At 40.5% G+C, this 15,671-nt stretch overlaps 1 protein-coding gene across 1 annotated transcript in view; it reads right to left on the bottom strand.

The window, feature by feature from the left end:
* The window catches only part of pde4d (phosphodiesterase 4D, cAMP-specific), a 98,250-nt gene extending 94,535 nt beyond the window's left edge, over positions 1 to 3,715 (bottom strand). Inside the window, exon 1 of the mRNA XM_053325001.1 lies at positions 3,444 to 3,715. Within this exon, the coding sequence (XP_053180976.1) occupies positions 3,444 to 3,706 (263 nt within the window). The 5' untranslated portion in view covers positions 3,707 to 3,715. The remainder of the gene's footprint in view (positions 1 to 3,443) is intronic.
* Positions 3,716 to 15,671: the final 11,956 nt, after the last annotated feature.

Raw genomic sequence — 15,671 nt, 5'->3', positions numbered from 1 at the left:
GTGAGCTGAACTACCAGCAGCTAAACATCTGCAGAGCAAAATAGCTAATGGTGGACTTCAGTAGATTCAGGACTACTATTCTCATTAGGGGAGAGATGTTGGAGATGTTACAGTACAAATACCTGGGTGTCTACTTGGACAGCAAACTGGACTGAGCCAGCTCTCTACAAGAAGGGCCAGAGTCAGCTAGCCTGCTGAGGCTCTAGTCCTTTAAGGTTTGTGGCACCATGCTGCAGATGTTTTATGAGTCTACGGTGGCCAGCACCATCTTCTACACTATGGTCTGCTAGGGCAGAAGCCTGAGGGTTGCCTACACCAACAGACTCAACAAATATTCAGAAGGCAGACTCAGTCCTGGGGTTGGAACTGGACCCTCTGCGTGTAGTCGCAGTCCTTTTCCACCATGGAACATGGTTACAACCCTCTACACAGTGTTCTCTTAACCAGAGGAGCACATTGAGCCAGGGTGCTCCACTGAATGCCACAGGAGATCCTTTCCTTCCTATGTCCGTCCAATTTCTGCTGAAGTTGAACAATTTTTATAACTTCCTACTGCCACTACGGCTAACTTACAATTAAATTACTATAAATTATGCTACTTTCTTCTGTGTATCTACATCTCCTGTTAAACTTCTGTTAATTTTACTGTTGACCCATATTACACTTTTCATTCAGTTTGCCTTGACACATTACAGTTAATTTATAGTTAAATTATTGTTAACCTACTTTTCATGTTTCCATTTTAGCACTTTTGTACATAAAGTGATTCTACCTCTCACATTACTTTGTGCAAACAGACATGGTACATTTTTTCTATGTTCTTATTCTTTATTAATTAATATTACTGTTATTTCATTTCATAGTAGTTTTTATCTTGTTGAGCAATGGAGCAATTGTAGCAAAGCAATTTCCCTGCAGGGATCAATAAGGTATTTCTGATTCTGATTCTGAAATAATCCTACTTGCAGTCTTTGGAGCCACAATGTAATTAATATAATCTAATTGGCTCTGCACTACAAACTCAATGTTTGTCCCAATATCTGTCCCAAACCTAATTTAAAAAAAGTGAAAAAATAATACCAGTCTGGCTGATGTAGTTTGTACTGAAACAATGTTGTCACTGCATTGTCAGTCTCTGGTGAGTAGCTATGGTTTAGGACATCTCTAAAGATAGCTCAGGATACAGTTGCAGTGTGACTATTTAATTAAAAAATAATTTAATGTTTTAAATTTTTATGGGATTGCAGTAGCCCTGGGGCAACATCTCTGGTTGGATTTGGCTATACAGACATTAATGAAAGCAGAATGAATTCTCTGTAGGTTTGGTATTTTCAAACAATTCTTCATAACGAGATTAAATAATGCCTACATTGTTCTTTTGAAACAGTATTTAATTACATGCATACTACTGTATATACAGCACAGGTCTGCAGGGGTACATGAATGGGGTGTTTAGAGGTCCCTGAGACAACTGGATATTACAAAGTCATTCTAAAAAGCACATCAACAGTAGATCTCCCAGAGGGAGCAGGTGTGAATCTTCAGCAGTAATCCAAGCTTTTACTGGGCACTATTTTAATGATTAATACAAGACCCCATACAAGAATGACCTGAAGATCTCCCATATGTGCACATCCGTCATGTGAATATCATGACAGAATTTGATAAGAAGTCTTTTTTTTCTTTTTGTAATCATGGCTTTTATTGATTTCTAACTAATGTACCGTCATGTCACCAGTGCCACTAGTTCTCTTCACCCTTGCTATTTCCATCAGTTGCAGTAACTTAACAAGTGTGACTTCTTGAAAACCAGGCTCACTTGGCCCACTGTTGTGCTGATGACAAGGTTCAGTGTCATACCAACAGGGAAAACCCATCTCAAGAATGAAAGTGTTTCTGCTTCTTAATATGGAACTGACACGAATTGCGTTCTACTTAAAACAGCACAACGATGGAGATAGTGTGTCAAATTGCATAATCTGAATTAACAAACACATAAAACCCATCACATTCGCACGTACACACACACACAGGCATACTATAATTCTGCATGCAGATGATTAATTCATAAAATGTAAATTATAGACACACAGGAAACAGTGTACCTTTAAATAACATAAAGCTATGGGAGCCAAAAGATGTACTATATAAATCCCTGAGCTATTAGTCCTATCAGTTATACAAAGGGAAAAGAAAAGAAGTGGAGACGAGAAGTTATAAATGTAAAAGAGCAGAGGAAAGATGGATGACACAAAATGGGACACTGGGGAATTAAAAGAAAATGTGAAGTGAGACTGAGAGAAGAATATTAAATGAAACCCAAAAGCAGCTGTATTAAATCAAAAATTGAGCAATAACACACCATAAGGTATACGAAGAGAACTGGGAAGTAGCAGTTAAAGAATTACTGATACATGAATGTGTGTGTGGATGTGTGCATTTTTCAATTACATCATCAGCACGATCCAGATGCCAGAAGGGAGGTGTGTAATGGAAGAGATTGGGAGCAGCGGAAGTGGGACACAAGAAATTGGGAGAGTGAAGAGAAAGAGAGATGACTCGTAAAAAATGGTGAAGGAGACTAGAATGCAGGGTGTTGGGGAGGGGGGCTGGAGATATTAGGAAAAAATGTAATTGGTAAAGGGGAGGGAAAAATGAGAGTAGGAAGGAGGCAAGAGTTGCAGGGGGGGATGGGGAATATATATGAGATAAAGGGAGGGGATGAGGCGTGGGCGAGTGCAACAGAGGCTGATAGACAGCCAGGAATAGAAGACTAATTAATAGTCAAAAACTGCAGGCAGGCAGGTGTGGAGAGAAAACCACAGAAGGAAGGTAGAAATATAGTGATGGATGGCTACCTACAGCTTTGGGGTATATCTCAAGGTATCTTCAGATATGCTCTATTGTATGTGACACAGAGGTACAATAAATGATAGAACAGGGGGAGGGAGAGCAGAGGAAGATAGGGGGATTGAGAGGAGTAAGAATGGGTAACAGACACACAGGGGGAAGAGAGACAGAAATGGAGATTAAGCTGGACAGAGAGAAAGAGAGCGCAAGAGAGAAACTCATTATCTAAAAAGGTAAGAAAAAGGTTTCCTATGAGATTTTATGAATAACTTACAAGGAAAATTTGCACATGCACACTTCCATTTCTCTGCAACAGCAAAGCATTCGGGTTAAACCGCAAACAAAGTTTAATTACTCAAATGGCTTATCTCTCCGCCACCTCCCTTGCACACAGAATTCAACAAACACAGTCCCGACCTTGAAAGTTTGCCACAGGTGTGGTTTAAACCACAGGTTGTCTGACAAAAGACAAACAAGCATATGCACTTTATATGCCTTTCCAGTTCCGTATTCATCTATGCAACCGCCTACACACACACACAACAATGACAATAGCCAGGCTTCATGCCGCTACCTGCCCATCAAAGTCTCACCATGTGTGTGCAACAGTGAAGCGCCTCTGTTTGTGGATGTTGTTGTTGAGCATCATGCGGCGAAGCAGTCGCGGCGAGTTGCGCGGGGAAAGGCGTGGGGAGATGGAGGAGGGCGACCGCCGATGTCCTCGTGGCCTCTCTGGCTGCAGCAGGTTCTCCCGCAGGATCTTCACCAGGTCTTCATTCAAGCCGGAGTGTTTGGGCATGGGGGGCACTGCCAGGGTGTCCTGGTGGGTCACCCCCATGCCTGCCTGCTGGGCCATGCCTGCCCCGGCTTCACCACCACCACCACCAGCACAAGTCAGGAAATAAACCGTAAAGGCAGGCAAGATATGTCAGAATTAATGCAAAACACACACTTAATGTATGCTTCTTCTCTTTGCAAGTCCACGGATTTCCTCAAAATTTAGCAATTTATGAAAAAAAGCACACATCCAAAAATCCTCTGGATGATAAACTACACAAAAAAGCGCATGTGTGGTAATTCCTCACACCAGCAGCTCCCTCTGTACAAAAGCAGGGAATATAAAAGAAAAATCCACGTTCTTTCTCTCCCTTTCCGTCTTTTAAGGAGCCAGCAGATGAACAGACGCACTGAGGGCTGCTGCCTTTGTCTGCTCTGCAACACTGGATGTCTGCTGTGAAAGAGCAAAGGAGAAGATGAGGGGAGGATGGAAGAAGGAGAGAGGGCGGGATGCAAAAAAAAAAAAAAACAGGGAATTCCGTCTATCACAGCTCTTTTTCCCCTAGGCCTGCAGGCAAACTAAACACAGTCCACTGAAATCGAGCCCAGCAAGAGTTTAGCTGAACGGAATCAATCCATTCGAGCCCCGAACAGTCCAGCTCTGTCTGATAAAAGCCAACAGGGAACATGTGTTGGTTCACCAGTAAAATGTCCCAGCCCAGAATGACTCAGTCCAGTAAGGCTTGTTTGAGTTCAGTTATATCCAGTCGAAGCAATATATCCTTCCTCCTCTCCCTACACAGAGAGACTGACTGCTGACTGCAGCCAGTTTATAAGCTACTGATCCTTTGGAGCTGAGCATGAGCATGTGTGAGAGAGTGTTTGTGTGCACTTGTGTGTATGTGTGTGTGTGTACACAATAGAGAGGAGAATAACAGGGAGGTATGTAGAGAAATATGGTAAGGTTGTATAACACTGTGAAAAAACATATGCATACATGCATCTGACAGTTCAGTCATATGCATCTTGGTGTGTTTCCTGATGCAGTACACTCCTCTTAAAGCACACATTAGTTATTGATTAACCCTCAATCAAGGCACCGCTTGAGAGGACATCCCTGGGAACAGTAAAGGAGTGTGTATACCTACATGTGTTTGAATGAGTGTTTGAATGTGTATTTTCATAGCATTTGGCATTTGTAAATATGAAAAACTAGGGGAAACAATGGGGCTGCATTTATCCAATGTAATTTTACCTTTAGTCACTCTTAATTCACTGTATTTGTTTTTTTTTTTTTAAATTAGGGTAGGTATGGGCTGGTAAAAATGTAAACATTCTGCTGAATCTAATATGCCGTTCCTTAGCAATTGTCCTCCTCTCCCTAGCAACCAATAATATCTAACCAGTAGTTACATTCAACCACTATTCTTGTTTGTATATAATAGTTGATGATGAACATGGCGTGTCTCATTATGTTGGGTTTTGTTGGCTATGCAGATGGCTGAGCAGACCATTCTGAGCCTGAGGCACACTTGACAGTACAAGGAGAATGTAGAACTCTGAGGTGCATCCACAGGTCCTTCCTCGGCAGATTTTAACTGCTGCTATTTTAATATAGCACAGGAGCTTCTCATGCTCTTACAGGGGGACTGCACCTTCCTGGACTTTTCTTCTCCTTTTTGGGGCTATCTTGCGCTTGCTTACCATTTTTTGCTTACCAAGACTTGTTTGGCTGTCTTGTGCAGGGCGTTCTGGACACATCCATCTGAGCTGTGCCTTCACAAGCAGGGTGAGGACTTCAGTGTCAGGGATTCTGTCCTCTCTAAGATTTAGACAACTCAGGTGGAGATGATTCAGTTTCCTGGCTTGGTGCTGGTAGACCATGCTTCTAACCTATACAGAAGAATTGGTAATATGACACAGTTGGTCATGGTAGGGGCATGGGCAATAAAGATTGTTGCCTCCTTTTTACCCAATGGTGGCCCTTTTTACTATACAGTTCTAGCACTACTCGTCTCGACTCGACTTATTTTTTGTGTGTTTCCATTAGGGATAGTATCTGGTACCTGGTACTTTTTTAGTACCTGCTGTGCCGAGGTTCCAAGCGAGCCGAGCTGATGAAAAAAATGTGACATCAACAGACTGTCGGCCACTGATTGGTCAGAGAGTTGTCACTGGAAGAGTCATGAGCTGCCCGACACAAGAACGAAACCGCCATTTTTAAATACCAGCAACCGCGTTACAGCGATTTGGCTCTCTTATCTTGCTTTGTGTATGACAAAAGGCAGCAAGTACACCATTGCCCCTCAATGTCCTCCATTGTTTGTGTCACCTATAAAACGAAGTCACAGCAGTTTCGTGCAGCCGTGCTATGACGACCCCGTTCACATTGAGGAGATACTATGAAGTAATGGAAAAGGTTGTTCCTGGTAACAAACCGAGTCGAGTCGAGGCAAGCTTTAGGGTCATTAAATAATCAAGTGGGTTTTTTTTTACTGCAAAACACCTGCATCAAATCTCTCCCCCTGCCCTTGTCTGCTCCACATCCATATCCACATTGTATCTGGCTAGCTCTCTGCCCATGAGAGCAGTGCATTTCTCAGGTCTTTTTGATCCAGATGTGCCCATCAAAGTGCGCACATTCCAGGTACAAACACTGAGTGGTATTACTTTAATCTTTTTCATTTTATTTGTTTTCCCATCGCAGGAATGGGATCCCATCAGCTGCAGTACGCTGGCCAAGATGTTTTGAAGTGGACAATGTTTAGGGTACGGTTAGACTGGCTATCAGGAGTACCATGAGAAATCCTCTTGGACTGGTCTCTATGTGGGCCACCAGTTTGGCCTCCAGTCCAAACCTGTTAGGCTGTCTTTTCTAACCCTGTTCTCACTATGAAGGTGAGCAGTGTGATCCTGAATCGGGCTGCTCAAGGTACTGCCGAACTTCACTGCTGTTTCAATCTAATGAGTAAACCAATTAGGCTTTCCGCCGATCCGATTGGCTATATCGGATTGGCCGATATTTTGCATTTTATTTTATTGTGCATCACACAATTTGTGAGATCGGCTGTAATGTCTTAATTCACTGATCCGATCAATGTCGTCATTGTTGTGTTGAAACTTTTTGCAGATGCTCCCATTGCATAGATTAGAGATGGCTTGTGTTTTAGCCATCTCATTGACTCCGAAGAAGTTCTACACCACCGACATATGTTTGTTTGAATCCGACAGCTAGTTTTGAGCCCTGTCACAATGTGACGGACAATAAAGTTTTTTGAATCTTGAATCATTAGCTGTCGGATTCAAACAAACATGTCGGTGGTGTGGTACTTCTTCGGAGTAAATGAGACAGATAAAACACATCCTATTTGCAATCTGTGTAACACTAAAGTACGTCGTGGCGGAGCATCTGCAAAATGTTTCAACTCCACAAATTTAATCAGGCACCTGGAATGGAGCGTGGACAAAGAAAAACCGAAACGTATGCCAAAGCAAACTAGTAAAGTAAATTAACAAGATATTTAAATACACATATTGTTCCCTCACGTGATCGGATCGGTGAGCGGTGATCAGTTTATTTAAACTCACTAATCGGTGATCAGTGATCGGCCCCAAAAATCCTGATCGTGTAAAGCAGAGAACCAATAAACTCAGCTCCTTGCATGCAGGTTTGTGGCTACAGCCTCCAGCATATCTGTTCCTGCTGCATCATCACTCGCACATCGCAGGACTTTGATAAATGGTGGTGGTAAGGTGCCATAACTTGAGCAAGGAACTTGGATTGCAGTGAAGGAGATTTGCGCACTGTCATCCTCACTCCCTTGACAAGCCCTGCTACCCAGGGTCTGGTGTTGGCAATTGCTGACTGTACTGACTCAACAGGGATGTTGAGCCTGTTGTGCACTAACTAAAAGGCCAGATCAGATGGAACAAGCCCAAGGCACAACTAGCTGGTCAGAAAACAAACACTCAACCACTAAACACCTTAAAAAACATACCTCTAGGTGTCAATAATGTTACAGTACAGTTAGTTTCTACAAGTAGCCTACTCCACAGCACACGCACATCACATAATTCTTCAGCAATCAACACAAACAGCTTTGACTTAGCGCTGCAGCAGGACTTAACGCCACGAAAACACTGAAGAGTGGTGAAAAGCAGACTGCGGCAAGTGGCCATGCAATCTCTGTGTAAATCTGCGGCTACCACCACCTTCTGCAAGGTGCGGTGAGAGAAAACCTAAAGCCAAACAATACACAGAGTCATCTGACATGTCGACCTATGTTTAAAATCTTTTCTTCCGGCCCAAAACATATAGAAGATAAACTTATTGTGACTGTTTCAATATTACGAAATAAAATAAAACCGTAGGATATAACCGTCTATTGTTTATATCGGGGTTTTTTTGTGTTTTTTTTTTTTTAAGTATATTTTTCCGGGCTTTTTGCCTTTAATGTACAGGTTAGTAGAGAGAGACAGCAAATTGGAGGCAGAGAGGGGGGAATGACATGCAGGATAGGACTGCTCGGTGCGGAATTCAAACCGGGGTCGCCTGCAGCGAGGACTGTAGCCTCAACACATGGGGCGGGTGCTCTACCCACTGAGCTATGCTCTACCCCATTTATATTGTTATTTTAATATGTGGGGTACTGGGTCAGCTCTGTTGCTACACTAACATTAACGTTAGCAGCTAACACCGCTAACCAACGTTAACGTTACTACGGTTGTGGTTGAGGTACACAGTGTAAAGTACAACACAATGTCAGAATGACCATCGGATAATCCAAATGTATCATGTGAGTTCATGTTGTATGAACAATGAATGAAGGCTAATGTAACTGCAGCAACGCTACTATTTTGCAGCATTTTTACGTCACCTGCAAAGCATTGTTTACGGCACTGCTAGGGGAGCAACTTTTCTTATTGGCATCTTCTATACTTGTTGCATTATTATATATTACCTAAACTAAGTATTTTTTTTAAATAAAATGCAAATGTGACAGTGTACTATTCATTATAAAGAACATACACATTTCAAAATGCTCAGTATGGAGTGTAAAAGCACACACTTTTACACCCAAGCAGTCACCTAACAACACAGTAGCAACCACCTTCAGTACCTACATGCAACATCAGAGTAACCGTAATGTATATGCCAACAATCACCTGTAACACACTAGCAGCTTAAAATGTCCTGAACACACTAGTTAAAGCATAACAACAACATAGACATATCCTTTTTTAATTCTGTAACATCCTAATAACCACATAGCAACACACTACCTACCACGCATGCTACCCAATGCACACCCTGACAATCACATTGCAACACTGTGGCAACCACCCAGCAACATCCCAAAAAACACCCTTGTAAAAACACTGGCAACTACTTAGCGGCCACCTAGCAGCACCCTTGCATTTACCCTGTATGACAATGACAATGTAACAATTTCTAAAAGCTTTGCAACCACTTAAGAACCCATAACCTCATAATAACAGCATTTACAATCTACTAATGAAAGAATACATTAAAATCAACACATCATTAAATGTTTACAATTTTGCTTGAAAGCATGCAACTATGACATGCACCACTGGGGAAAGTTTGAGTTAAGTCTGTTAATGTATGGTAGAAATTTCGGTACATTGACATTTCCTTACTAGATTTATTGTGTCTGATCTATGAACCTTGAATAAGTTTAGGTACAGCAGGTAAAGAAACTGTTCAAGTCAGTGTTCAACAGACTTAGGACTCATGTCTTCCTAGTCCACAAGACTCTCTATTAAGAAAAAAGGCTAGGTTACGGTAATAATTACTGTCGATGATGTTTGACCACCCTTATTACAAGGGCCTATTAAGATGTACCGATAACATTTATGCAAGACTAAAATAATGTCCACAAAAAAGATACGAAAAAAAATCCATCCCTGTGGTGGATTGTCATGTACACAATTGGTTATATTTGTGTTTGTCGCAACAGCATATCTTACTGGTTAATTGGGGCTCCTTCACAAAGAATGGTAGATTTAGAAGTGAGGACACATTTGAACCTCCATCCACATTACCCCCAACCAGTGAAGCATCTCTCTGGCAGGTGATTACAGAGGAGCTACATGCCCACTCCCTACTACCTCTCTACAGTCATGATAATTGACAATTACACGCTGCATGATGATCTGGACAATTATATAAAATTAAGGTTTATGAAATCCTTTTTACAATGAATTATAGAAACTGTTAATTATTCAAATGTGGCATTTTTTGAAGCTGCAATGATTGGTGCATTTGTCATGTCAACATCATCAAAATGCAACCCTCCATTAAAGGCAAGCTGTTGCAGTCAGTCAGACACAGTCAGCTATGACAGTGATGAAAAGCAGGTGGCCTTCATTTGACAGCTTGCATTTCATCTTCACCTTAAAAAAAAGTTAAAAGAGGTGTATTTCGCTTCTTGCTTTATTTGTTTTTCGCTCACATGATAAACACATCATTCTTTCCCCCTGCTGGTCTGCTCTTCTACTTCTTTCTCTGCAATTCTCTCTTCTGCTATCTTTTTTCCTACTTATCCCTTTTCTCCTTTTCTTTGTAAAACATTATTCTGAATCTCTCCCCATCGCTGCGCATGACGTCTATGTGCCCCCTGGTTACCAGGGGCAACATGGATGGAGAGGGACAAGTGGCTTTTTCAAGAACTAAGGGCTGGAGGAACAAAAGCTAGAAAAAAGAAGCTAATCTGCTGGACAAGACTCGTATTTGCTGACACTCAAACAAACCTGTTCCACACAAAGGAACCCACAAACACATACACAGGCACACAACTCATACAGACACTAAGGACTCAAATTAAAGCAAGGCGTGCATAATGGTTTGACAATTTCTACACAGAAAAGTATACAGTAGTTGGAATGACGTTCACTTTAGTTTTCAACAAAATTCTGATACTTAATCATAGGAGTCAAAAACAGTGAGAATGAGCCATCAATTTTGCCCGCTTTTATTTACAGACAAGGAGTGGAAACAATAGCAAAGACATTAAATGCCCAATAGCCTCCAAAAATATTACATCCATTATAATGCCGTAAAATCTGACAAAAACTTGCCAAGGCTGACAGTCTCAACAAAAAGAACATTATAAGCTTCGCAAATGCAGCGTTTGTGTAGGTGTTGATGATATTGTATCAAACCTCCTGAACATTATGTACTAGCCTACAGGATATATAACAGATGTATGATTCATTCTAAGACAGACAAGAATAGAGCAGTTACTGCATATCACAACTTCACCATGCACATAAAGAAACTGAATATTAGCGTACTTAGTTTTGTCTGTATTCACCTTCATACATAATTCAGCTCTGAATCAGTTTTGACAAATGTCTGACCCAAATGCTTCCATTTCCCAACTCTTTTCTTTGTAAAACCCCTAACCCTAACCCAGAGTGAGAAGTGAGAGGGGCACACTCTCCACTCAAATAATACATCAAATCGATGTATAAATTGGAGCTTATTGCCCACAATGTTCTTGCAAAACATTGTTTAATTTTGACAGATTGGATGGCTTTCTTTTGGCAACACGCAGTATGCCGTCACCTCACAGAGCCCAGTCTGCAGTCTGGGTTGTTATTGCCGAAAGATTCTCTCCATGACACTTGACTCTCAAATGTTTACTTAATTTCATGTTTAAAATGTCAAAGATGACTAAGATTTATTACATGTACCAGTTGCTATAGGTACAGACCATGAATGGGGAGAGGACAGTGCTGAGATAGTATTACACACCGTTTAATTCATCAAGGATTTTGGTGACTATCAGTTAAAGAGCCCACAAAACAACCTAAAATGGTGATTTCTCTGCAGTTCAATGTTAATCTAAGTCTTTACAAATTACACTATTACTAAAAGACTACATGCAGCTAAAACCTTAATGCAGCTCTGGCTCCCTCAAGTGGACATATTATATCACTGTGAGAATCAGTGACTGGTGCAGGAAGGTGACAGACTGATTATTTTGCACAGTTTCTCTTTTTTCTTTCCTCACTCTTCTACATTTATGACATTTGGCAGATGCTCAAATTAACACAAACATCCCAATTATGAACTGATCATACATTTTAAAAGGCATTTTAAGAAAAAGGTTCATGAGAGCTAATTATTCACAGTATTCACACACTTTCAAAATCAAAAGCAATCAAAACATCTCGAAATGGTCCAGATGTTTGATGAATACTCACACATGATCTTAAAACATCATAAAAGCGGATTGCGGAGGAGAACCCAATGTCAAACACACAACTTAATTTCATACAGTTGACCAATAGATGGCAGCATTTGTTAAGAAATATTTTCTAGTAAACAGTGTTTAGAAAGATGCAGACTATGACTAAATACTAGTTGATATAAATGTATAGGACAGCTGGTGTGCTACTAATCGTCTGAGGCCAACAGTGAGTTCAACTCTTTATGCAAGGTACCTAATTCGCTTTGATTTGACATCTTTGCTCAGGGCTTTTCTCCATCATGGGTCATGTGTGGTCACAACAACTATAATTTCTTAAAAACTGTAGTTTCTTTATATGAACATTCATTTTTAACATGGCATGGTGCTTTTAAGAAGCACTGTGATTTTGTCTGCATGGGAAGTGACATTTTTCTTTGTTTTAAGGAGCTCTTGCTTTGGATGATCCACAGCTCATGGTGAAAGCAGTTAGCCTTGTGAATGTAAAATGGAGCCATTCTATCTTTTAAAAAAACATACAGTGGGAAACAAACTGTAGATTGCTGTGAATTATCAGCGCTTGTCACAGGTCTTTTCAAAAGGGAGTGTGGTGCAGCAAGAGGAGCGATACAAACCCATTGAAACACACTCGAAAAGAACTGGATTTAGAGATACAGTACGCCCTTTTATCCTGACCTGTTGTTTTTTTTTTTTTTTACCATTTTTATTCAAGCACGTGAGGGATTTCAAGTCTCAATTTCTCCGTTATTCTCCTTGTGCCGCTGTTCTCTGAGCCACTATAAGGTTATCTCATGGACAGTCACAGCTGTCATAGTGACCCTGGCAGAGACTATGGTCCAATTTCCTCCCTCCCACTGCTGGTTAAAGGTACCTCCCTCTCCCCCTCTGGCTTAAAAGCACACACAAATGCACAAGTTCACTGGCACATACACAGAGATGATTTATAATTGACAGGATGGCTGTGGTAGAACTGGGTTATTCTGTAAATAATAAGCAGCCAATGTAGTGGAAATGTGTAGCTCTGAGCATCAGATCTCCAATTAGGCTCCTTCTGCCTGCAGGCAGCCTAAATAAGGTATGTGTTGTGTTTTCACATTCATTATTACAAAATCAAGAGTGTTGATGCTCTGTAACGCACGCAATAATGTTTTAAATATCTATGATCCAACAGGAACTGTTATTGTTACAGTTCATTTGACACTGTTCTGATCAGCGCTACAATTCTATGCATCAAGACTGAATACTGACCCAGTAAGCTAAAACTTCAGGGAGTCTTCACTTATTACTAGATTCACTGCCAAGAAAAGAAGTAATATATACCCAGAATACATTACAGTACTCCACTGAAACATTTCATTAAATGTGTGCATGCGAGTGTTTGCGCGTGCAGTTACAAGACAGCCTATGTACATGTCTTATGTTCAGCTGCATATATTTTGGAGCATGGAAATTGTTATTTATTGAGTGGCACTCTGGCATGCACGTAGTCTTCTGTGATGATAGGAAATGTGCAGAGGGAGGCAGTACAGAGGGACGGAGAGTCAAAGAGTGAGGGAGGAAAACGAGCGGAGAAGCTTGCCAAGCAAGAGAGGAGCTCAGAGCAGGCTGTAACGGACGCTGGGTGACAGTAAATGAAAGTGGATGAATACAAATGACCACGGGGATAAGGAAGAGGGGTTGAAAGGGGGATGAGGGGGGAGAGGAGGACAGGAAGATCAGGGTAGCTCCAGAAATAGCCCATGGTCGTAAACATGGTGGTCGCTGGAAGGCTGAACACGTGGTCCTGTGTGTGTGTGTATGTGTGTGTGTGTGTGTGTGTGTGTGTGTGTGTGTGTGTGTGTGCGTATGTCTATTTTCTACATGTTTCCTGTGGGGAAACATGAAACATATAAAAAATGTGTGTGTGTAGATATATGTATATATATACACATATACACACACACACATATATACATATAGCCTAGTTTCCTCCTTATCTAGAGCTCCTCTAGTGCTACAAGTTGAGTAAGGGAAATCAATAAGGGATAGAAATATTGGTGCTACTTCATAAAAGGAGTAAGCTCTGCAGATGCCACAACGCACATATCCAATCCAGACACATTAGATACACAGGAGAAAGCACATCAGGTCAACACAAACAAATACATTACTGTGCCCAATTCAAACAATCTGTTAAATGAGATAAGATTGTATTTTATGTATAATTTAGGAGGGGAATAATAGGGGGTTGATGCAGGGATTTACAGGTATGGGTGCTGTGTAACCACAGATGCATGATGAGAGGTGAATTACTCCTCAAAATTGACAGTAAATAATACATGAGAAATGTATACTTTGAGTCATTTGCTTATATATAATATATGTATAGAAAGTACACTTTTCAGCTGATATGGGTCCCACTAAGTGTGATCATTTTAAATAATGGACTCAACAAGAAACCTACTAACAGTGCCCAATCAAGGTGGCAATTACATCATTAACAACTGAAAAGTGCACCGATACAATGACAATGGTAGGCCAAAAAGAAGTTCTGGCCAGTGTGATCAAAATGACTATTATCCAAAAAACATATGTTGATATGCCACAGTAGGAAAATCACAGGTGTAAATTGTAACATTGATAATGACTTAATTCCATTTTGCTGTTTTGTTTTTAGGCTCCTGATTCTGTCAGACAGACCTATCACTAACGGTCTCAGTCAAAATGTCTGTTATGAAAAACACCTGTTGTATTTAGAGTTTTGTATAATTGGCTTGTGTATGACATGGTGAATACCCTTCATGACTTGATTTACACATGTTTTTTACCCTTACATTTATTCCACATTACTGATAGAATGTGTATGTGTACAAGTGTTGTAACAAAGCTAACTTATTTCAGACTTAATTATGAAAACTAAGTTCATCCACACAGAAATATGATCAGACTTACTATTTTCAAATTCCACTCCAGCCACTCAGCATTAGGTTTTTTCTTATTATCCCCATTAATTAAAACAAGAATTTCCATAAAATTCTGCTGTTTGAGCTGGTGGAGTAACTTATGAGAGCATAACACTAAAACTCGCAGGCACTTATTGATGCATTTTAATATTATTCTACAGTGACAATAACAGTGTGGAAAAGGCACAGTATCAGTCATCCACTGGTTGTCAGTGGTCTGATTGGAAAAAGGGATGTTGAGAGGCTATTGCACGTTTTGACCATTGTGTCTCATGCTGAGTGGAAATGCAGTAGTTGTAATGAAAGAGAAGGAGGAAACATAATTAAACTCAGTTACTATCCTGACCACCCCTTCCCTTGCACAGACGTGTCTAACTTCAACAGGAATTGCTCATTAAATAAAGGTTAAAGAGTCAGTTCAAAATTAACATTTTTTTAAAACTATGCTCACAAACATATTGTACTGACATAATGTCAGGTTTTAAACCTAGATACTCCAGTTTAGTCAAACTAAATGTACACTATTATAACAATAACACAACCCTAACATTTATTTTACTGTTACTGTAACTTAGTCATGACTTAATTTCAATGTCTAGTTGTTGATGATCATGGAAATAAAGTAAACTGGTGGGATATTACTGTTGCATTATTCATGTTTGGCGGAAATTGACAAATCAGACTGTTTGGCACAGAAACAAACCTCAAACACTTTAACTAGCCAGTTCCAACACAAGCTTTTTAGTACTACTTATGTCTCCAGCACTGATACAGACAGAGAGACAGAGAGAAAACATAGAAATCTCAAGTAAACATATTCATCTTTTACACACCAGCGTAATGGTTTGGCACATATTTTCACACC

This window comes from Scomber japonicus, chromosome 9 (genome assembly GCF_027409825.1).
Source record: "Scomber japonicus isolate fScoJap1 chromosome 9, fScoJap1.pri, whole genome shotgun sequence".
NCBI lineage: Eukaryota > Metazoa > Chordata > Actinopteri > Scombriformes > Scombridae > Scomber > Scomber japonicus.
This window is presented reverse-complemented; position numbering and strand designations above follow the sequence as displayed.